This window comes from Lactuca sativa, chromosome 3, assembly GCF_002870075.4.
Source record: "Lactuca sativa cultivar Salinas chromosome 3, Lsat_Salinas_v11, whole genome shotgun sequence".
Taxonomy (NCBI): domain Eukaryota; kingdom Viridiplantae; phylum Streptophyta; class Magnoliopsida; order Asterales; family Asteraceae; genus Lactuca; species Lactuca sativa.
The window spans coordinates 87,657,585-87,680,879 of record NC_056625.2 but is presented as its reverse complement, the minus strand read 5'-3'; the positions used below and the strand labels follow the sequence as shown (position 1 = coordinate 87,680,879).

The 23,295-nt window shown below is 37.1% G+C and overlaps 1 protein-coding gene across 3 annotated transcripts; it reads right to left on the bottom strand.

The window, feature by feature from the left end:
* Positions 1 to 2,946: 2,946 nt before the first annotated feature.
* LOC111906169 (valine--tRNA ligase, chloroplastic/mitochondrial 2) lies at positions 2,947 to 9,265 on the bottom strand. 3 transcript variants are annotated; one of them, XM_023901898.3, is made up of 26 exons: positions 9,050 to 9,265; positions 8,826 to 8,910; positions 8,603 to 8,729; positions 8,402 to 8,485; positions 8,125 to 8,311; positions 7,866 to 7,919; positions 7,703 to 7,755; positions 7,557 to 7,624; positions 7,391 to 7,466; positions 7,220 to 7,303; positions 6,976 to 7,124; positions 6,790 to 6,907; positions 6,584 to 6,700; positions 6,274 to 6,494; positions 6,095 to 6,184; positions 5,888 to 5,999; positions 5,660 to 5,770; positions 5,220 to 5,357; positions 5,089 to 5,139; positions 4,881 to 4,993; positions 4,643 to 4,790; positions 4,322 to 4,426; positions 3,752 to 3,853; positions 3,586 to 3,658; positions 3,335 to 3,501; positions 2,947 to 3,213 (listed from the first exon to the last, which is right to left on the bottom strand). In XM_023901898.3, exons 1-26 carry the CDS (start codon positions 9,183 to 9,185, stop codon positions 3,085 to 3,087), a joined length of 2,898 nt encoding a protein of 965 aa, XP_023757666.1. In that variant the 5' UTR covers positions 9,186 to 9,265; the 3' UTR covers positions 2,947 to 3,084. The 3 variants fall into 3 exon arrangements, with proteins under 3 accessions (XP_023757666.1, XP_023757667.1, XP_042756162.1); XM_023901899.3 differs by lacking the exons at positions 8,826 to 8,910; positions 9,050 to 9,265 and having other exon boundaries at positions 8,598 to 8,730; XM_042900228.2 differs by lacking the exons at positions 8,402 to 8,485; positions 8,603 to 8,729; positions 8,826 to 8,910; positions 9,050 to 9,265 and having other exon boundaries at positions 8,133 to 8,271.
* Between the last annotated feature and the right edge of the window lie 14,030 nt (positions 9,266 to 23,295).

The following is a 23,295-nucleotide window of genomic DNA, read 5'->3' as shown; positions in this document are numbered from 1 at the left end:
AAACAACATAACTAAACGTTTATGAACATAAATGAATGAACAATATCATTGTTCATGTTCGTTCGTTTAACTAAATGAACGAAAATTTGTGTTGATGTTCGTTCATTTATTAAATAAACGAATATAAATGAACTTCCCGTCAAACAGTTCATAAACTGTTCACCGAATATTCGATTCGTTTACAACGATATTTCCATAACATTGAAAGACTATGAGGTGATTATTTTGAATGGTTGGACCCACGAACAATGATTATTATCGGCTGACACTATTTGGTATCAATTGTGTGTTGAATTGAAGGAGGACCATGATGGGACGACTAGGATTGACTTAAAATTCAAAGAAATGGAGCTGAAAATGTTCGAATATAAGGAAATTTTGCAAAAGGAAGTTATATTGATGAAACTTATTTTTGCAGAAGGAAGTGGTATTAATGGAGTTGAAAATGCTTATTTATACTCCTAAAAATGTATTCATATAATGTTTAGTTAGTTTTTTTCTCGTGTATAAATACTTTTTTTCGCATGAATACGTATAATATTTATAAAAAAAATACTTAAGTTAAAAACATAAAATATTTATAAACTTTAGGGTTTGTTCTGCAAATTTGATTTCATTGTAACCCGAGGTTATTACATGTTATAAGGGCGAAAATTTAAAAAAAAAAAAAAAAAAAAAAAAAAAAAAAAAAAAACAAACAAACAAACTTTGTACATTAATGAATACAAAATCATTATAAGGATAAATCCCACAAGATTTAACAAACTTTAAAGACTTTTATATCAAAAACACATCTTCTTATTTTTCTTTTTACTTTTTATTTATTTATTTATTTGTAATGGGATCATTTATAATGGAAACTGGCGGCATGTGTTTTTGTTTGTTGTACTTACATTACTAAGTCATAGTGATTCTATTCAATCGACCACAAATGGAATCTATTCGTTGACCATAGATACCAAATAATTTCCGTAGAATAAGCAAGAGAATATGCTAGTGTTCATTTTTATTACCCACATGGGTCATGTTTCCATAAACAGAGCATGATCACAAACAGTCAAACACGTAAATAACATATTACTAAGGTCCTAATTTAGGTTGTCTTTGACGGTCACAGTTAGTTGATAAATTAGTTTATTTTTTTGAGCTTTTTTAAATTAACATGTTTAACAAGTCAAAAAACATTTGGTAGTTTTTTAAAAAGCTAGCTACTCAAACTAGTTTTTCAAAAGCTTTTTTAAAATCCTCGAATATACCCTTAAATAATTATAAGATATTCCTTTAAATGTCTTTTTATGTCATTTTATATCTTTCAGCTAACTTATCAACTACTTTTTACCATACGTCGTTTTTTTAAGATAGCTTATATGCTAACAGTAGGGTTGTAAATGAACCGAACGAACACTAATGAGGGCTTGTTCAGTTAACCGAACAAATGAACGAACACGAACGGACAAACGAACGAGTTTTTTTATTCATGTTCGTTTGTTTAACAAATTGCATTGTTCATGTTCCCTCATTTAGTTTATGTTCGTGAGCATTCTAAACGAGCATAAACAAAAGAACATAAATGAGCAAAGATAAATAATCTTAATTGAACATATATGAACACAAATAAACATATAATATAGTAACGTAATCAAACACAATTAAACATATATGAATATAAAATGAACTTATATTAATAAACATAAATGAACGTAAATGAACAACATAAACGAACATAATTGAACAAACGAGACCCTTGTTCATGTTTGTTTGTTTAACTAAACGAACAAGAATTTGCGTTCATGTACGTTCATTTATTAAATAAATGAACATAAACGAACTTTCTATCTACCTTTTCAGCTAACAGCTAGCTTTTCAGCTACTCTGCTACATATAGCCTTAATGGTTCCATTCAGAGACAACCTCTAAATAGTTCACTTATTAACAACATTTTATTCATATAATTTGAACATCTTAATCGATGAGAGACATTTGAACCAATCAACTATAAAATGAATATGAACCATTTAGAGAGTTATTCCTTTCTCTCTCTAGATAACAATCTCCCTCAACTTTTTTAAAGAAGCCTAGAAAGTAGAAACATCCACTCCACCATATTGTTGTCCTCACCATCTCTACCATAGCCGCTACCCTCACCACCAATATACTTGGCCACTACCCTTCGCCACCTCCGGTGGCGGATCTATAATCAACACCAACCGGGGGTCATTCATATATAAATGATAAACATAATGCAAATTAAATTTAAAATTTGAGTTTTTTTAGGTTTTGTTGGGTTTTATCAACAAGAATGGGTGCAAAAATAAAATTAAATGGGGCCAATTATACAATTTCATATTATTATTATTATTATTATTATTATTATTATTATTATTTTGCTAAAATATCATATGGAGGCTATTTTTAAGTAGCCCTTCCATCTGTCGTAAGTTTCTTATTTGGCTTTCCGAAAGCTTGTGAACTTTGATACTTCTTTGTGAAATCGTTTTGTTTGTGAAATCTGGTTTCTTTCCGAAAGTTCTTAGATTCACAAGTTCTTAGAATTATTTTGATGCAACTATGATCAGATACAGTTCGCTTTGGGGTTAACCCTAACGACTTTACAAAACATATCTTATTAATAAGCCCATAATATCTTCTGTTTGTGAGCGATATGAGATAAGCATCAATACACCCTCTCACATAAAGGTCCTTCTATAAGGAACCGACATATCATATTTTCTTATCATTTCTTAATTATGTTAGATTTCTTTTGTTGTTGAATCATCAAGTTCAAGCAGAAGCCACCGAGTTCAAGCCTTCCATCAGATTCACAAGTTCTTAAAGATGGAAAACAAATATATAACATGGCATCCGAATTATGTATCCATCTTCATGTTTTGATTTGGAAACTACAAAAATTCAACATATTACGCAAACATGAACAAAGGAAACCAGTTGATAATGTGCGAATTTCCATTATACAAATTAACCCGTATAATTTAAAATTTTGGCAACACGTAAGATGTAATGTAAATCAATGGCATTTGGTAGACTTGGAATAAAAAAATAGCATAAATGTTACACCAAATTAAACTACTCTGATACCAAAATTGTTGATTGGAGGAACGACAAACGCGTTTTTGTCAGATTCAATTTTTCTTCTGCCTCTGATGCTTTTTCACGGACCCCACGAACAACATCCTCTGGAGCTTTCTCAACAAACTGTATCAAATACACATAAATTACATAAAGGTTAAATGCAAGAAATATCAACTTACTTTGGTTTTTTGTTTATTAAATAAAGAAATAAACGAAAGTAAGTTGCTATTTGTTGCATACTTACATTAGGAGAACTCAATCGAGCCAAAAGTCCATCATATTCATTTTGCATTTTTAAAAGTCGCTTTGATAGCCTTTGAACTTCTGCTGATATATCCACCATGTCTGCAAGTGGAAGATACGCCTCTAAACCCTCTCCAGCAACAAGATGCACACATTGATTTGCATCCTCTGAACACCATTTCAAAATAATTAAATACATAAAAATATAAAATATTTATTTAGTTAACAATATACTTCAAAACATACACACACCTGGGGGCGAATCTGTAAAATGGATGCTTTGTGTATCGAGTCTCGAGAGAAGAGCTAATACATCCTTTTCTTTCTGCAACATAAAATATTTATGAAAAAAAAAAAAAGAAAGAAAAAGTAAAGTATGTTGCTATTTTGTGAAATCAAAAAAGAGTTGGATGCTTACAGAAATATATTGAATGACATCAGGATTAGCAACGATGTTTGCAGATATACGTTTTGCGGGCTCCACGGAATATTCTGCTCTTGCGTTTCTTATTGCACGTGTCTAAAAAATTATGAGATGATGGATTATTTAATTTTGAGTAAATTACACGAATGGTCCCTATGGTTTGGAGTAATTTGCACATTTGGTCCCTAACTTATTTTTTTAACTCGAAAGATCCCTACAGTTTGTTTTTGTTGCGCGTTTGGTCCCTGTATTACCTAAAAGACTATTTTGCCCTTGATTTTTTAATTTATTTAAATAAGGTGAAGTAGGTAAGGTAAGGTAAAGTAAGGTGGAAGTGGGGTTGAGGGTGTGTTTATTCAAATAAATTAAAAAAATCAAGGGCAAAATAGTCTTTTTATGTAAGACAGGGACCAAGCGCGCAACAAAAACAAACAGTAGGGACCTTCCGAGTTAAAATTATAAGTCAAGGACCAAACGTGAAAACTACCACAAACCATAGGGACCATTTGTGTGATTTACTCTTTAATTTTTATAAAAGTAAATATGAAAATGATGAGAGCTCACCAAAGCTTGCAAGTTTTCAAATCTTTTTATGGAAGTTAGATTCCTTGGAAGTGAAGGAAGAGGCCATGGAGATATTATTAGAGCTTCTTTCCTATTTGGCAGTGCCTTCAAGAAATAGCAATGTACTTTCATCCATTTGTTTAATAAATTATAGAAACTAATAGAAATCAATGTAAAATGACTATTATACCCTTATCTGTTATCTGTTTATTACTACTTTTTTACTATTTGTTTAAAATAACAACTCTAAAACAATAAACAAATAGAAAAAATTCAGACAAGGGTATAATAGTCATTTTGCATCGATTTAAAAAACAGTACCTGCCATAACTCTTCAGTGACAAAAGGCATGAAAGGATGGAGAATTTTTAATATGTTTTCATAAACATATAAAAGAACTGCTTGTGAAGTAGAGGAAACTGCTTCATTTTCTGATTGGTAAAGATGAGCTTTGCTTGCTTCGATATACCTGTAAAAGAAATATAAAAATAAAGATTTTTATTTTCCAATTAGAAATTTTTAATAAAGAAATATAAATTGAGAAAAAATTTGTACATACCAATCAGCAAATTCGCCCCAAAAGAACTCGTATATTTCGCGTGCAACATCATTATAGAAATATTTATCATAACTTGTTGTCACTGCATCAATAAGCACATGCAGTTTTGAAACCTGAATTTTAAAATTAAATTAATCACCAAACATTATAATAATAAATAATAATGTAATAACAATAATAATAATAATAATAAAAGAATCTTTCTTACCACCCAACACTCTGGTAAAGGCAGTGTGAGAAGGTACTCTTCTTTATCAAACTAAGAAAAAAGTTAAATGCATGAGTAGACAGAGTAAATACATGGTCAAAGTTTTAAGGTGGTGAAATTACTAAAATAACCTTATGGGCAAGTAGCCTCTCCCAAGCAGATTCATCACTTCTATTTGGTAAATTTTGTAGAACGAACTTTCCAGCATTCCATAATTTATTGGTGAATGCCTTGTTTGATGTTAGTCTCTCAGTTGATAAATTTAAATCCTTGAATCAAGAAACATAAATTAATAAGTTACTGAAATATAAAAATACACTAGATGTAATGTAAAGAGTAAATTACAAAAATGGTCCCTGCACTTTCTAACTTTTATCCTGTTTTGTCCAGAATTTGAACTTCTTTTTATTATTTTTGGTCCATATTTCAAGGTTACAGTAACAAAAATCGATAAATAAGGAGCAAACTTGAAATAGATTTCTATTTTGGACTAAACAGGGTAAGAATCAGAAAGCAGAAGGACCAATTTTGTAATTTACATAAATGAAAAAAAAGTAGAAAAAGAACAAACCTGGCCCACAGTTCCTAAAGCAAGAGTAAAACGCAAAGCATCAGTGCCAAATTCTTTTATTGTGTCTAAAGGATCTATGACATTTCCCAATGATTTAGACATTTTTCGCCCCTGAAATAGTTTTTTTATAAAATATAAACTTAGAAATGATTATTTTATAACAAATACAGATCATTCAAGATGCTCATTTTTTATTTTTTTTTTTATAAAAAGTTGTATCATGCTCACTTGAGAATCCCGAATAAGTCCATGTAAATATACATGTGTAAATGGGACACTTCCTGTGAACTCAATCCCCATCATCACCATACGTGCAACCCAAAAAAACAATATGTCATGCCTGTTTAAAAGTTATAAAAAAAAATTATTTTTTTTCTTTATAAAAAAAATGAAAGAAGTAGAAAAATACTAAATGTCTAAATACATATCACATACCCTGTTTCAAGAACTGATGTAGGGTAGAAGTGTTTAAAATCCTCTGAAGACACATCAGGCCATCCCAAAGTGCTAAAGGGCCATAAAGAACTAAAAAAAATCCAAAAGGGTATTTTAGACATAAAAAATTAAAAGTAACGAAAGTGAATTAAGCATTAAGGTTTGTTATGTGAACAAACCTTGAAAACCAGGTGTCAAGAACATCTGGATCTTGATATATTTCGACATTTTTTCCATATTTCTTTTGAGCTTTTTTAAGAGCTTCATCTTCATTTTTTGCAACTATATAATCTTCTTCACAATCTTTTCCTACAATATACCAAACAGGAATCCTGTGTCCCCACCATAGTTGTCTGCTTATACACCAATCTTTTATATTTGAAAGCCAGTGATTGTATATCTGAATTACCAAAAAATACATATTTTATATTTAAATTCAGTCTTGAAGTTTTTTAATCCAAGATATAAAGGAAATAATATATTAATAACCTTTTCAAATCTCTCAGGCATAATGGTCAATTCACCTTTTTTCACTGCTTCAAGTGCCTTTTCAGCTAAAGGCTCCATTGTCACAAACCACTGTTTGCTCACTAAAGGCTCTATGATCTGATTCAAGAAAACAAATTTACATAAAACCCAGTTGCGAATGAATAAAAAGATCGTTAAAAATTAAAAATTTTAAAAATTTAACTCACTTCTCCACCTCTTTGAGATCTTGGAACTCTTGAAGTGTGAGCTTCTTTCTTGACACCTAAGCCTGTTTCCTCAAGTTCTGCCCATAATTTCTTTCGGGCCTCAAAACGATCAAGCCCACTGATGTAAAATATGTTAAAAAAAATTATTTTTTTTTAACAATTTTAGAAATGAATTTCATAACTCACTTGTATAATCCAGCAACCTCATTGAGTGTTCCATCTTTGTTCATGACATTGAGTATAGGAAGACCTAATTTTCTTGCAAGAAGGTAATCATTGTGATCATGTCCAGGGCTTATCTTTAATACACCAGTTCCAAAGTCTTTATCTACATACTGCATATAAATTGTATCAAAACATGATGTTTTTTAAGTTTTTTGAAAAGAAATAAATAAATAAATAATCGTTTGTTTTAAAGTAAAATTAGTACCTTGTCAGCAATAATTGGGACATGGCGACCAAATGTCATTGGAACAATGGCTGACTTTCCAATATATTTAGCATATCTTTCATCCTGTAGATAAAAATGACCAAATTGACCACTTTTTTACCCTTTTAACAAACTGAGAATTATAATTTTGTTTGATTTAAACGTTTATACCTCAGGATTAACTGCAATAGCTGTATCACCAAATAAAGTTTCAGGCCTTGTGGTTGCTATTGTTAGAAAGTCACTCCTAAATGTAGAAATAAACAAACACAGGATGAACATTTTAATTCATGGAAAAAAAACTTTTTAAATATGATTATTTAATAAAAACATTTACCTTGATCCACCAGCAACACGATACTTGATGTGATATAGAGAACCAGGTTCTTCAGAATATTCAACTTCCTAAGAATGCATGGATGATGATGTCATGTTAATTTGGAAGGTTGTGCAGGAAGAGAAAACCAATTGAGGTCAATATACCAGGTCAGAAACTGCAGTCTGTAAATTTGGAGACCAGTTGACCATGTAAGACCCTGAAATATGAAAGATCAATTGACTTAGTGATATATTTTATCCAAAAGGTCAAATGAATTTGATTATGTTTTCATAATTTAAGAACATGGAAGTGATCTGTGATCAATACCTTGGTAGATAAGCCCTTTCTCATGAAGCTTAATAAAGGCCTCAATAACAGCTCCTGCAAAAGTCAAGAAGAAAGTAATTCAAGAAATGTTAGATAAATAATGTTATGATACAGATACTGAGTAAACATGTAGAGTTCAATACACCTTTAAACCAAATAGTAGCATACTCAAGTACTCAACATTTATAATTAACTATTTAAAGTTTAAACATAGTTTCAGAGATTATTAGGTTTATAATTTGATGGAATATCATCTTACGACTTAGCTGTTCATCAAGTGTGAAATGTTCTCTGGTCCAATCACAAGAAGCACCAAGTCGCCTTATCTGATTTGTAATGGTTCCTCCATACTTCTCCTTCCATTCCCAAACTCTCTTTGTGAACTCTTCTCTACCCAATTCAACCCTCTTAATTCCTTCAGAAGCCAACATTCTTTCAACAACCAACTGAAAACAATATCTGTTAGATATATAATATATTAACTAAGTAGACTAAGAATACAATAATCAGAAATCCATTTGTGGAAAAACTCAAACCTGAGTTGCAATGCCAGCATGATCAGTTCCAGGGAGCCAGAGTGTAGGTCTGCCCTTCATCCTGTTGTATCTGATCATAATATCCTGGAACACAATTGCAGATATGAATGATTTGTTTATTTACACATTGAATGAAGAAAAAATGATGAATTTTACGAAGTTTTTATGTGAATCTATGTTGTTAGTAAACATTTACCAAACCTCAAGAGTTACAAACATAGCATGTCCCATGTGCAATGAACCAGTCACGTTTGGAGGTGGCATTGTAACAACAAAAGGTTCACTTCCCTTATCAAAGTTTGGCTTGAAATACCCTTGGGAATCCCACCTAGAAGCAATCAATGGTTAATACATAGAAATGATGATGTGAGAATCATTTTTTTCGGTTAATACGAAACATGGCACATTCGATCAAAAGTAATACCAGTTGTATATCCGTTCCTCGGAAGTAAAGTCAAAAGATTTTGCTATCTCGGGAGAAGTAAATACGCCATTGTCTGATGCAGCAGCTGAAAATTTTAATTAAACAAAAGAATTACATACAAATTAGCACATTCCGATGAAACTATGCCTTCTAAAAGCTCAAATTATTGATTTTTTTTAAAGAACAGTTTTCGAAGTAAATTGAAGGGCGGAAACCGAGATTACCTGCAAAAAACCTTGGTTTGAGGATACGAAGATGAAACCGAGATAAAGCGACACTACAACGCCGATGGGAGAAAAGAACAGGATTCAGTTTGTATAAAGAGGAAGGAGATAAGAGATAGGTATTTGAGAACGCCATTGAAGCGTGACAAGAAACAAAACCCCTTGCACAGCTATTTGGGGTTTTAGTGGCAGGGAAGTGAAAACAGAGCCGCGGGGAAGATAAAGTTGAGCAGTATATATTTTACATAATCGCCCTTTTAAATACGGTATATACCACTTGCCCCCTCAAGGTCAATCATCTTAAACAAACTAAAAATGAAGACACGCATGTCTTGTTAGGAGACGGGGAGAGCCAATGGTATCGACTATGGAGGGAACAGGCCCGGACATATGGTGGACAACATGGTGGTAGTTCAGGGTCCATGTCTCTAGGGTCATTCGGAGTGGCTTCGGCAATGAGCTCGGGCAAACACTAGGCGAGCCCTCAACATGTCGACTTCAACTCGTCAACTTGGCTAAAACTTTAAATTTGAGAGAGGGTATTGGGTTTAAATGTTTGTGAACGTTGGAAAGGTCTTTTTACTGTGTTTAAAAAAAAAAAAAAAAAAAAAACAGGTCAAAAAACTCCTCACTTTTTACCAATGTTGTAAAAATCCCGATTAGGTCTTAATTAATCTCCGATTAATCCCTAGGCGCTACTCGACCGATTAGAGAGCGTCTAACGATTAATCTATGCATACAAAATGACTGAAACAGTAAAATCCGGTGAAATTTTAACACTTTGAAGAAGTTATATCTCAATAGAAACTATTTGAGGTATGTTTACTGTTGTATTTATCATATTAACCTATTTTGTTATGATATTAGTGATATTTATGAAATTTTATATGATATTAGTCCTATTTAATTTTTTAAAATCTAATAAATTAGCAATTAATGGTCCCCGATTAATTTCCGCCTAGCCGATTAATCCCTTAACCCTAGTCCACCGAGCAGCTAACGTCGAGCGATTTTTACAACCTTGCTTTTTTACCTTATATAAATACCAATATAAATTCTATTTTATCCCACTTTACCGTCTTCATTTTTCACTCAAACAATACAGTTATTGTCAAAAAAAATGATTTCCCCTTCCAACTCAAAAGCTCAAAAAAGATACCAAAAAAAAAAAAAAAAAAAAAAAAAAAAAAAAAAAAAACTCCAAACCCAAACATCTCACATTCTTCAACAAATTTCGTTTAAAATCAAAATGATTGGCCAATTTATTTTCCACCAAATTTACACATTGGAGGTATTTATTACTCATTTCAATCCCAAAACCAACATCACTACCAAAATCAAGTACAATCCAAAACCAACCTCAATCCCAAAACCAACCACAACTTCAAAGACAACCCCAATTTCAAAATCAATCACAAATGAACTTCTCATCCCAAATAAAAAATAAATTACATCCATTTGATGATCTTCCCGACTCCCAAATGAATTTCCAAACTCAAGGGGAACCCTAAGTTGTCCCAAAATGGAATCAGAGTCAGAAGAGAATCCACCACAACCCAAAAAAATTAGAATGGAGAGTGGATGATTTTGAAGATACGGTGGTCGAAAACAACCAAGATTGTCCAACTTTTTTCCGAAAAATTACACGGCGTTTTCTCACGGAGATGAATCATGGAGAGTACCTGGAAAAAGACCAAATTTATTTCAAGTGGCAAAATGTCAACAAAGTGGTGACGGAGTTTAATGTCGTGTTTTTGAGTCTCAAACGACAATGGCAAAGTGGTGCAAACAACGAAATTATTTTGCAAAAAGAACTTGAATTGTAACAGAATTAGAAAGGGGTCAATTTCAAATTTCTACACGTTTAGAATATTTTGAAATTGTCAAAAAAAATGGCAAGAGGTCGACGATTTTGAAACCTTTACGGGTGGTTCTTCTAAAAAAAACAAAACATCTGAAACGATGCATAGTCAATCGTTCGATGTGCATGTTGGGATTGACCTCAATGACGAGGATCATTTTGAGGTTCCAAGAGTCACACATCCCATAGGAAGAGATCGAACCAAACGAAAGGAAAAAGCGATGGAAAGTGGTCCGGGATGTGCTTCGGGCGACATCGACCAACCAACAACCAAAATGGAAAACTTGAAGTCATCTTTGGACAAATATTCGGCGGTCGCACAAGAGAAAGAAAAAAAATGTGCCATGATGATCTTAACAAGAGGCACTAGCGCTCTCACCAGACGTGAAAATGAAATTACGATAAAAGAAAAAGAGGAGGTTGCGAAAAAAAATACAGCATCTAGGTTTCGTTATTTTAAGTTTGTCGTTTTGTTGTTTAAATTTTTATGTTTTTTTGTGGTCTCTAGCAGGGTTGTTAATAGCGATCGCAACCCTCGCTATATCGAATAGCTTAGCGTAGCTCTGTTAGGTCGCTACATGCCTGTAGCAATGAAATAGCGTGTGTAGCGATCAGGGCAAAATTGATTTTTTTTTTGTTTAAATCGTTAAGATACATAGCAATTAGGGTCGGAATAGGGTTAGGCTGGGTATCATACTGTCAATTCGGTGTTTTCCCCTCTAATCGACTAAGATTGTACGTATGGCGCCAAAGTCACCAAAATCAGTTTTGGCGGGTTATTTCCCACTCCTGCGACAGTAGCAACAACAACACATCTCCCCTTCTCCCCAGACGACTCCAACTACTCTAGAATCCATCTCGATTGTTCAACTTCAAAAAGGTAAGACTTTTAAATTCATCTGTTTTTTTTCTAACTTCTCGGTTTCAGGCTTTAACTGATTTCTTCCAATTTCAGCTTTTAACTTCTATCTTTTGATCAATTCTGCAAGACTTCAACTTCAAAAAGGTAAGACTTCAACTTCTATCTCTTGGTCAATTTAAGCTTTTAACTTCTATCTTCTAAATTATGAGATTCTTTGAATTCTATTGTATGATCTTTGATTATGTGATTCTTATGATATTGGCTTCTTTCTATCTTCTGATCAATTCAGGCATGCCTCCTGGTGTAAAAGATGATGATATTGGCTGGAAACATGGCAAAAGAGTTGAAGGAACTATAAATTGGGTGTTGTGTAATTATTGTCCAAATGTTGCCAAAGGTGGGATTACAAGACATAAACATCACCTTGTTGGTGATTCCATTTCAGTTTGCAAATGTCTTAGAGCTCCACCAGATATTAGGAAACTTTTTAAAGACATTTTTGAGAAACAGAAACAAGATAAAGTTGAAAGGAATCGCATTCCTCACTTTGATGATGATGTGGCGGATATAAATGATGAAAATGAAGAAGAAGCTGGTGAGGTTCCTTTCTCATTAGGCAAGAGGGCTATTTCGTCCTCCAAGTCAAACCTACACAACAAGAAAGTAAAAGGCGCTTTGGATACTCATTTTAGGTCATCCACTGAAACAGGGAATAAGAAGGGGTACTTGGTGGGAACCCCCGAACATAACCAGCTTCACAAAAAACTAAGAGGTGAAGCGGTTCAGGAGTTTGCCCGTTGGATGTATGATGCAGGTCTTGCATTCAACGCGGTGAAGTATGATAGTTTAGGGTCTGCACTTGAAGCCATTTGTAACGCCCGGGTTTCAGGACTAAGCATTTTTGTCAATGTAATAGTCTAGGTCAACTCTTGTAACTCTTTTTGAAGTAATAAAGATGAAATATTTGAGTATTATGTGAATTATGTGTATTTATGTGCTTATAATTTAATTATAAATGTATAATTAATAAATAATAAAAATAAGCATCAAAATTAAAGTATAAGATAATCCCGATATCTCTACATAAAGTTGTAGAATATGTCTCAAGGTTTCCGTACATATAAAGAATGCCGAAATCCGAGTTATAACGAAGAAGTTATGACCCGTCGAAGTTTTACGGTAAAACCGGCACGGCACCGGGAAGCGTAAATAGTGAATTTATGATAGAGCGAGATTTAGCCTTAGCGATCTAAACGAAAGTCGTAGAATATGTTAAACTAAGAACATCGATAAAAAGAACGTCCAAATCTGACTTCGTATGAAGAAGTTATGATTTTTCGAAGTTTCGGACTAGTAGTGTACAACCCTAAATTCGAATATTTGATCGAGCGGTTTTTAGCTGACACGACCTAAACGAGAATCGAAGATCTCGTTGAGAGTAGCGTAACGAGAAAAAGATGGGCGAAAACGGATGTCGGATGAAGAAGTTATGAGGATTTAACGGACCAATCGTGTCTCGGCCCGTTAATAATATAAAATTTAAAATCGAGCCAAAATTAGCCGACGAAGTCTAAACGAAAGTTGTAGAGTACGTTCTCAACTTCGCGTGGATATAAAGAACGTCAAAAACGGAGTTCGTATGAGAAAGTTACGAATTTTTAAAGTTTGTACTCGTTTTTGCGAGATCTGATACGAATTCGCTGACGTGGCGCTTTCCCAGCCGTCCGATGATGATCGCTGAAGTCGCCTCGGATGAGTGACGCGTCGCCCCTCGCTACGCCCAGCGTTCGGTCTCGTACGCGCCGCGTTCGCTTAGTCGTTCTCGGTCCAGAAGAAGCCACGTCGCACCACCGAGCCTTCGCCACCTGGAGGTCTGATCCGAAGCTACGCCCCGCGTCCGAGGACCTGTACGCCCAGCGTACGTCCGAGGACCAGGCTATAAAAGGGGACCGAGGCTGCCCACATTTTCACACCAAAAATAACTTCTCTCTCTAGTTTCTTTCTCTCTCTAGAGTTCCAAAACCCCCCTAAACCCTAGTTAAACCCCTAGCACCCTAGGGAAGCCCCGAGGCTCCCGGAGTCCCGAGAAAAAGGAGTTTTTCGGTTTCGAAACGCTGCTCCAATTAAGTTCCGGTTTTCGATAAAATTCGCTGTAAGTGTGCTACGCTTACGCAATTTTTAACATAGCTTTCAAATAATTATAGGAATGTTATTAGGTCCTTAAAATAATTATTTGGGCTATTATTATGAGTTATATCGAGTATTATTAACACTTAATAATACTCGGACTAATTAATTTGTCGCGGTTATCGTTAAACTAAACCCTAGTGGTATCGATACTAGGTTTTATCGAAGGAATATCGTTTTGAGAGTATCGAAGCGCTGTCCGAGTGCTGAGTCACCACCTACTCAGGTGAGTGCATAGTTACTTTCAGCTTACACATAGATATGAAGTATTTTATATAAATTACGTGCTATGTGTGCATATTATCTGAATACTTGCTATCTATGCTGGATGAACATTGTTATACATGTTTTCAATGATTTAAACTGTATATGTATTTTATATCTACGAAAATGTTGGGGTAAAACATGGGTAGATGTAATAGCTGATGTGTGATAAAATGATGAGAGGCCTCGATGTTGATGTTGTTGTTTCTGTCATCTAGCGGAGTATGGATGACGACCACGGACTCTTCTAGACAGTCCAGTGGAACACTAGCAGGCTCGCAACCTGTAGGTGTTTGTGAACGATGTGTTCACCGGTGTACTCCATCCCCCACATGGTTGCCTTTAGGACATTTATTGCTGAGGAATCCCCTTAGCAGTAGTGTCCGTCCCGATGATGATCCTTAGGCTAGGTCCCTTATGATAGATGTTTAGGGACGTAAAGTGAGGATAACGGGAACGGGTAATCGGGTTATTGTTGATCGATGAAATTAATAAACTTATTTATTGTGGGTTGAAAACCCTATGTGCTCACCAGGATCCCAAGCCTGACCCACTCAGTTTTATGTATTACAGGTAGTGACGCATGAGCATAGAGGTGATGTTTTGGACGAGGGATTACGGATATAGGCCTGTAGATATGAAATAATGTAGTAAGGCTTATATTGTATTGTTTATGCTTTTGATCTGTACGAACATGACATCCCAAGTCTTTTAATGAAATACATTTCTATGGAATGCTTTTGATAAATCTTTATCATATTTTGTTTTGGGACAAATTCCGCAACACTTTCATTTAAAATGTAACTCTGATTTTTAAACAAAGCATAAACAAACCGGTCTTTTCTGGCTGTGATTTTGGGGATGTCACAGTTGGTATCAGAGCATTAGTTTAAGCGAACTAGGAATTTGTAGGATTTCTAGACTTAAACTTAGAATGCTAAGCGATGATTGTGAGGTGTGAGCACTAGCTTATTTTAGGAATTGTGCCTAAAATGCTTTTATGTGCTAAATGCTTTGTGCATGATATGCTGTTATTTGTTCGGATCTATGGTCTGTTGCCGACCGGATCTGGAAACCTTATGTGTTTAGGATTCTAAACGTACGACTACGATATTAGAACTAGCATGTAAACGTTTCGGAGTGATAAGGACGATTTAAACGTCTATCCTAAATAAAGATCTAAATTCACCTTATTCGGTGTATAGATCAAGATGGCAAGGACTCGTAGCGGAAACGTAAACGCGAATGGAGATAGGAACCAACCCCCAGTGGTTCAACAAATACCTGTTGTAGAAGAAGTTGCACCTGAGCCAGTCATGATGGCCGGAGTGCAAGCGATGATCCAGGCTATGTTGGATCGTCAAATGGAGGAAACTAGACGTTTGCTCTAGCAAAATTGAGAGGAAGAGACTATTCAGATTGAACAGCCCGAGTTGAACGAAGGGCAGACTGAGGAGGGAAACTATAGTGGGACTGTTGGTCAAGCCAACCCACCGATAGTTAGGCAAAACCACCAGGATGGAGGAAATGACGGACGTGGATGCAAATACAAGGATTTCATGGCATCCAAGCCACCGAGTCTATCTGGAAGCCCGACGCCGGTGGAAGTCATGAATTGGATCTCTGAGATGGAGACAATGTTTGAGAGTTGCGAGTGTAGCAATAGGCAGAAGACCGCTCTTGCGGTTCCTTTGTTGAAGTCTGGAGTACTAAGCTGGTGGAAGCTACTAGCTGACTCAATGCCCAAAGGTGAAGCAAGCAAGATGTCGTGGGAGGATTTTCTGGTACAGTTGAAGATGCAATACTTCTCTGAGCAGGATCTTCTAGAAATCAACAACGAATTCCAAAATCTGAAGAAGGGAAGAATGAGCGTTACGGAATACGCTGCAAGCTTTACTGAGAAAATGAAGCTTGTTCCTCACCTCGTCCCAACTGAACTCTCCAAGGTTAACAAATTTGCCCTCGGATTACCAGCGGACTTCGGTCCAATGGTCAAGCAATCTACCACTCTAAAAGCCGCCATCTGGGCTGCTAAGAATGTGGAGACCCAGATACGAGAAAAGGGTCTGGAGAGAGCGGAAGTGGGAGAGAAAAGGAAATTCGACGGATCCTCAAGGTCCGGTAAGAAGGGTAGATTCTCGAAGTTTTGTTCGAGAGGAGGAGGATCAGAAGCGAAGTGGTGTGACAAGTGCAAGATAAAGCACTCTGGGAAGTGTGATGGAGGGGTCACTTGTTACAAATGCGGAAAGCCTGGGCACTATGCCAATGAATGCACGTTCACTAAGAAGGTCTGTTATGAATGCAACGAGGAGGGGCACATTTCAAGGGATTGCCCGAAGAAGAAGGAGACGGGAAGACCCAACATACCACCGAAGCCGAAGGCAAGAGCCTTCCAGATGACGCTCGAGGCTGCAAAGGAGGCAGCAGACGTCGCTTCAGGTACCTTTCTTGTAAATGGTTTGCCTGCAAATATACTATTTGATTCCGGAGCCAACTACTCCTTTGTATCGCATAAATTTGGTGGGAAATTAGCATTGCCTGTAGAAAAACTAGATAATGCCCTGATTGTAGAAGTTGCCAGTGGCAAATTCGTACCTGTTAGTAATCGTATTAGGAACATCGTCATCGACCTAAACGGAAACGAATTCAACGAAGAGCTATTACCCATAGAGTTAAACGGTTTCGACATCGTTTTGGGTATGGATTGGCTTAGCGCCAACGATGCTGAGATTCAATGCCGAAAGAAAATAGTAAAGGTGAACCCACCCGGAAAGGAATCATTTATGGTGTACGGGGACAAACGCAGAGTGAATTCTGGAATCATCTCCCTGATGAAAGCCAGGAAATGTTTGTCCAAAGGGTGCGCATCGTACTTGGCATTTGTAATCGATGCCAAGAAGGAGAAGAAAGAGGTGCAGAATATACCGGTTGTGTGTGATTATCCGGAAGTCTTTCCCGAAGACCTTCCCGGATTACCACCTGATAGACAAGTGGAGTTTCGTATAGACTTGTTACCAGGAACAACACCAATAGCAAAGGCACCTTACCGATTAGCACCGACGGAGATGAAGGAGCTCATGACGCAACTTCAGGAGCTGTTGGACAACGGTTTTATTCGACCTAGTTCATCACCCTGGGGAGCTCCGGTGTTATTCGTAAAGAAGAAGGACGGAAGCATGAGGATGTGTATAGACTATCGAGAGCTGAATAAGGCAATGGTGAAAAACAAGTATCCATTGCCGAGGATTGACGACCTATTCGATCAGCTGCAAGGTTCGAGCTACTTCTCAAAGATCGATCTTAGGTCAGGATATCATCAGCTGAAGGTGAGAGAGCAGGATATTGAAAAGACTGCATTCAGAACAAGATATGGACCCTACGAGTTCTTGGTTATGTCATTTGGACTAACCAATGCTCCTGCAGCATTCATGGATTTGATGAATAGGGTTTGTAAACCATTCCTCGATAAATCCGTGATAGTGTTCATCGACGACATTCTCATCTACTCGAAAAGCCAAGAGGAGCATGGCAAGCATCTACGTGAAGTATTAGAAGTGTTGAAGAAGGAGAAGCTTTTTGCAAAGTTCTCCAAATGCGACTTTTGGATACGGGAAGTCCAATTCTTGGGTCATGTTGTTAACCAGGAGGGAATAATGGTTGACCCCGCAAAGATCGAGGCTGTAATGAAGTGGGAACGTCCAAAGAGTCCCACAGAGATTCGAAGCTTTCTAGGATTAGCCGGATATTATCGACGATTTATCCAAGGCTTTTCTTCGATAGCTGCTCCATTAACAGCTTTGACTCATAAAGGAGCCACATATACATGGAGTGAGAAACACGAAGAGGCGTTCGAGAAGCTAAAGAAGAAGTTATGCGAAGCACCAATACTTTCTCTACCCGATGGAGTTGAAGACTTCGCAGTTTACAGTGATGCATCTGGAGTCGGGTTGGGTTGTGTTTTGACCCAAAGAGAAAAGGTGATAGCATACGCATCTCGACAATTGAAAGAACACGAAAAGAACTACCCCACTCATGATCTGGAGTTGGCAGCGGTAGTATTTGCCTTAAAGATATGGAGGCATTACCTCTACGGCACAAAGTGCAAGCTCTTCACTGATCATAAGAGTCTCCAGTATCTCTTTAATCAGAAGGAGTTGAACATGAGGCAACGACGCTGGCTAGAACTTCTCAAGGACTACGACTGTGAGATACTTTACCACCCAGGTAAAGCAAATATTGTTGCTGATGCTCTCAGTCGGAAAGTCAATCTGGAAAGGAAAAGGCCAAGAGCGTTAAGAATTGAAGTCGTTTCAACGATTGTCGAAAGTATCAGGAAAGCTCAAGAAGAAGCTCTAGAGAAAAATGACCGAAAGGAAGAACGTTTGGGAAGAACATTAGTGTTCGGTACAAACAGTCGAGGACTGAAGGTATTCCAAGATCGAATTTGGGTACCTAAGACGAGAGGAATAAGAGATCTTTTGATGGAAGAAGCACACAAGACCATGTACTCGATTCATCCCGGTAGCACTAAAATGTATAGGGACCTAAAACCCTACTACTGGTGGCCGACGATGAAGCTCGATGTTGCGAAGTATGTGGCCGAGTGCGTAACATGTGCGAGGGTTAAGGCACAACATCAGAAACCGTATGGGAGTTTAGAACCTTTACCTGTACCCATGGGTAAATGGGAAGACATCACCATGGATTTTGTGACTAAACTGCCCAGGACGAAGAACGGTCACGACATGATTTGGGTAGTCGTGGATCGTTTCACCAAGAGTGCACACTTCATAGCAGCCAACGAGAAGTGGTCTATGGATAAGCTCGCAAATGCTTACGTGAAGGAAATTGTAAGACTTCACGGTGTTCCTCTTACGATTGTATCAGATCGTGATAGTCGTTTCACGTCAAGGTTTTGGAGGAGTCTACAAGAGGAGTTGGGTACAAAGTTATGTTTGAGTACTGCTTACCATCCGCAAACTGATGGCCAGAGCGAAAGAACGATTCAGACACTGGAAGATATGCTGAGAGCATGTACCCTCGAATTCCAAGGAAATTGGGACGAGCACTTACCTCTGGTAGAATTCTCCTACAACAATAGTTTTCACTCGAGCATCAAGATGGCACCTTACCAAGCCTTGTATGGACAAAAGTGTCGTACGCCGTCTTGTTGGCTTGAAGCCGGAGAGAAGCAGTTTATGGGCCCCGAGATAGTCCATGAGACTGCCGAGAAGTTGAAGGTGATTAGGGAAAGAATGTTAGCAGCTCAGGATCGTCAGAAGAGCTATGCTGACAAGAAAAGACGACCGATAACCTTCGAGGTTGGGGATTCCGTTCTGCTTAAAGTCTCACCATGGAAGGGACTTATACGATTTGGGAAACGAGGAAAGTTGAGTCCAAGGTTTATTGGACCGTTCAAAGTTCTTCAGAAGATTGGGAACCAAGCTTACAAGCTGGAATTGCCCGAAGAACTCAATGGTATTCATAACACTTTCCATGTGTGTTATTTGAGGAAATTCACGGGAGATGTTCCCGACATAATTCCAATCTCAGAGTTAAGGATGGATGAGAATAAAAGGCTGATCGAAGAGCCTGAGGCAATTGTTGACCGTAAGACTAAGAAGTTACGACGTAAGATGGTTGACTTGGTGCTAGTCCGATGGAAACATTCGAATGGGCCGAATCTCACTTGGGAAACAGAGGATGACATGATGAGTCGCTATCCACATCTGTTTGCTGATGCATGATTCCGGGACGGAATCATCCTAAGGGGGAGAGAATTGTAACGCCCGGGTTTCAGGACTAAGCATTTTTGTCAATGTAATAGTCTAGGTCAACTCTTGTAACTCTTTTTGAAGTAATAAAGATGAAATATTTGAGTATTATGTGAATTATGTGTATTTATGTGCTTATAATTTAATTATAAATGTATAATTAATAAATAATAAAAATAAGCGTCAAAATTAAAGTATAAGATAATCCCGATATCTCTACATAAAGTTGTAGAATATGTCTCAAGGTTTCCGTACATATAAAGAATGCCGAAATCCGAGTTATAACGAAGAAGTTATGACCCGTCGAAGTTTTACGGTAAAACCGGCACGGCACCAGGAAGCGTAAATAGTGAATTTACGATAGAGCGATATTTAGCCTTAGCGATCTAAACGAAAGTCGTAGAATATGTTAAACTAAGAACATCGATAAAAAGAACGTCCAAATCTGACTTCGTATGAAGAAGTTATGATTTTTCGAAGTTTCGGACTAGCAGTGTACAACCCTAAATTTGAATATTTGATCGAGCAGTTTTTAGCTGACACGACCTAAACGAGAATCGAAGATCTCGTTGAGAGTAGCGTAACGAGAAAAAGATGGGCGAAAACGGATGTCGGATGAAGAAGTTATGAGGATTTAACGGACCAATCGTGTCTCGGCCCGTTAATAATATAAAATTTAAAATCGAGCCAAAATTAGCCGACGAAGTCTAAACGAAAGTTGTAGAGTACGTTCTCAACTTCGCGTGGATATAAAGAACGTCAAAAACGGAGTTCGTATGAGAAAGTTACGAATTTTTAAAGTTTGTACTCGTTTTTGCGAGATCTGATACGAATTCGCTGACGTGGCGCTTTCCCAGCCGTCCGATGATGATCGCTGAAGTCGCCTCGGATGAGTGACGCGTCGCCCCTCGCTACGCCCAGCGTTCGGTCTCGTACGCGCCGCGTTCGCTTAGTCGTTCTCGGTCCAGAAGAAGCCACGTCGCACCACCGAGCCTTCGCCACCTGGAGGTCTGATCCGAAGCTACGCCCCGCGTCCGAGGACCTGTACGCCCAGCGTACGTCCGAGGACCAGGCTATAAAAGGGGACCGAGGCTGCCCACATTTTCACACCAAAAATAACTTCTCTCTCTAGTTTCTTTCTCTCTCTAGAGTTCCAAAACCCCCCTAAACCCTAGTTAAACCCCTAGCACCCTAGGGAATCCCCGAGGCTCCCGGAGTCCCGAGAAAAAGGAGTTTTTCGGTTTCGAAACGCTGCTCCAATTAAGTTCCGGTTTTCGATAAAATTCGCTGTAAGTGTGCTACGCTTACGCAATTTTTAATATAGCTTTCAAATAATTATAGGAATGTTATTAGGTCCTTAAAATAATTATTTGGGCTATTATTATGAGTTATATCGAGTATTATTAACGCTTAATAATACTCGGACTAATTAATTTGTCGCGGTTATCGTTAAACTAAACCCTAGTGGTATCGATACTAGGTTTTATCGAAGGAATATCGTTTTGAGAGTATCGAAGCGCTGTCCGAGTGCTGAGTCACCACCTACTCAGGTGAGTGCATAGTTACTTTCAGCTTACACATAGATATGAAGTATTTTATATAAATTACGTGCTATGTGTGCATATTATCTGAATACTTGCTATCTATGCTGGATGAACATTGTTATACATGTTTTCAATGATTTAAACTGTATATGTATTTTATATCTACGAAAATGTTGGGGTAAAACATGGGTAGATGTAATAGCTGATGTGTGATAAAATGATGAGAGGCCTCGATGTTGATGTTGTTGTTTCTGTCATCTAGCGGAGTATGGGTGACGATCACGGACTCTTCTAGACAGTCCAGTGGAACACTAGCAGGCTCGCAACCTGTAGGTGTTTGTGAACGATGTGTTCATCGGTGTACTCCATCCCCCACATGGTTGCCTTTAGGACATTTATTGCTGAGGAATCCCCTTAGTAGTAGTGTCCGTCCCGATGATGATCCTTAGGCTAGGTCCCTTATGATAGGTGTTTAGGGACGTAAAGTGAGGATAACGGGAATGGGTAATCGGGTTATTGTTGATCGATGAAATTAATAAACTTATTTATTGTGGGTTGAAAACCCTATGTGCTCACCAGGCTCCCAAGCCTGACCCACTCAGTTTTATGTATTACAGGTAGTGGCGCATGAGCATAGAGGTGATGTTTTGGACGAGGGATTACGGATATAGGCCTGTAGATATGAAATAATGTAGTAAGGCTTATATTGTACTGTTTATGCTTTTGATCTGTACGAACATGACATCCCAAGTCTTTTAATGAAATACATTTCTATGGAATGCTTTTGATAAATCTTTATCATATTTTGTTTTGGGACAAATTCCGCAACACTTTCATTTAAAATGTAACTCTGATTTTTAAACAAAGCATAAACAAACCGGTCTTTTCTGGCCGTGATTTTGGGGATGTCACACCATTGCTATACATGGTCCCGGTATGAAACCCCCTAGCTACCATGAGGTGTGTGTTCCTCTGTTGAAGCTAGAGGAGCACACAAAGAAACTTTTGATACTTAATGAGACCGAGAAGAAGGCAATCGGGTGCTCTTTGATGGCTGATGGGCGGAGGGACCGGAAATGAAGAGCACTTATCAACTTCTTGGTGAATACTCCTAGAGGAAGCATGTTTCTAGAATATGTAGATGCATCTTCTTATTCTCATACAGGTATTCATTGTTTTTTGTTTTTTACTTATGTTTATGTTCTATGTTGTTTATGTTATGTACTTTACTTATGTTTATATTCATTGTTCTATTTTTTTTATTTTATGTACCATGAAAGATTAATTTGTTTATGTTTTTTACTGTTATTCACTCTTGTTTAGACTATTATTGACTATTTTTGTTGCTGTTTAATCAGGAGAGAATTTATTTAAGTTGTTTGACTACTTCATCAAAGAATCTGGACCCGATCATGTGGTTCAAATTGTAACAAATAGTGCTGCCAACAATGTTTGACTACTTCATCAAAGAAACTGGACTCGATCATATGGTTCAAATTGTAACAAATAGTGTTGCCAACAATTTTTTGGCGGGGAAAATGGTGGAAGCAAAATATCCACACATCTATTGGACTCTGTGTGCTGCGCATTGCATTGATCTCATGCTTGAAGACATCTTCAAAGTGACTCATCTTAAGAAGACACTAGACAAAGCAATTGCGGTTAACACTTACATTTACAACCGTACATTGCTCTTGAATATGTTGAGAGACTTTACGGGTCAAAGAGATATGATTAGGCCCGCAAAGACCCAG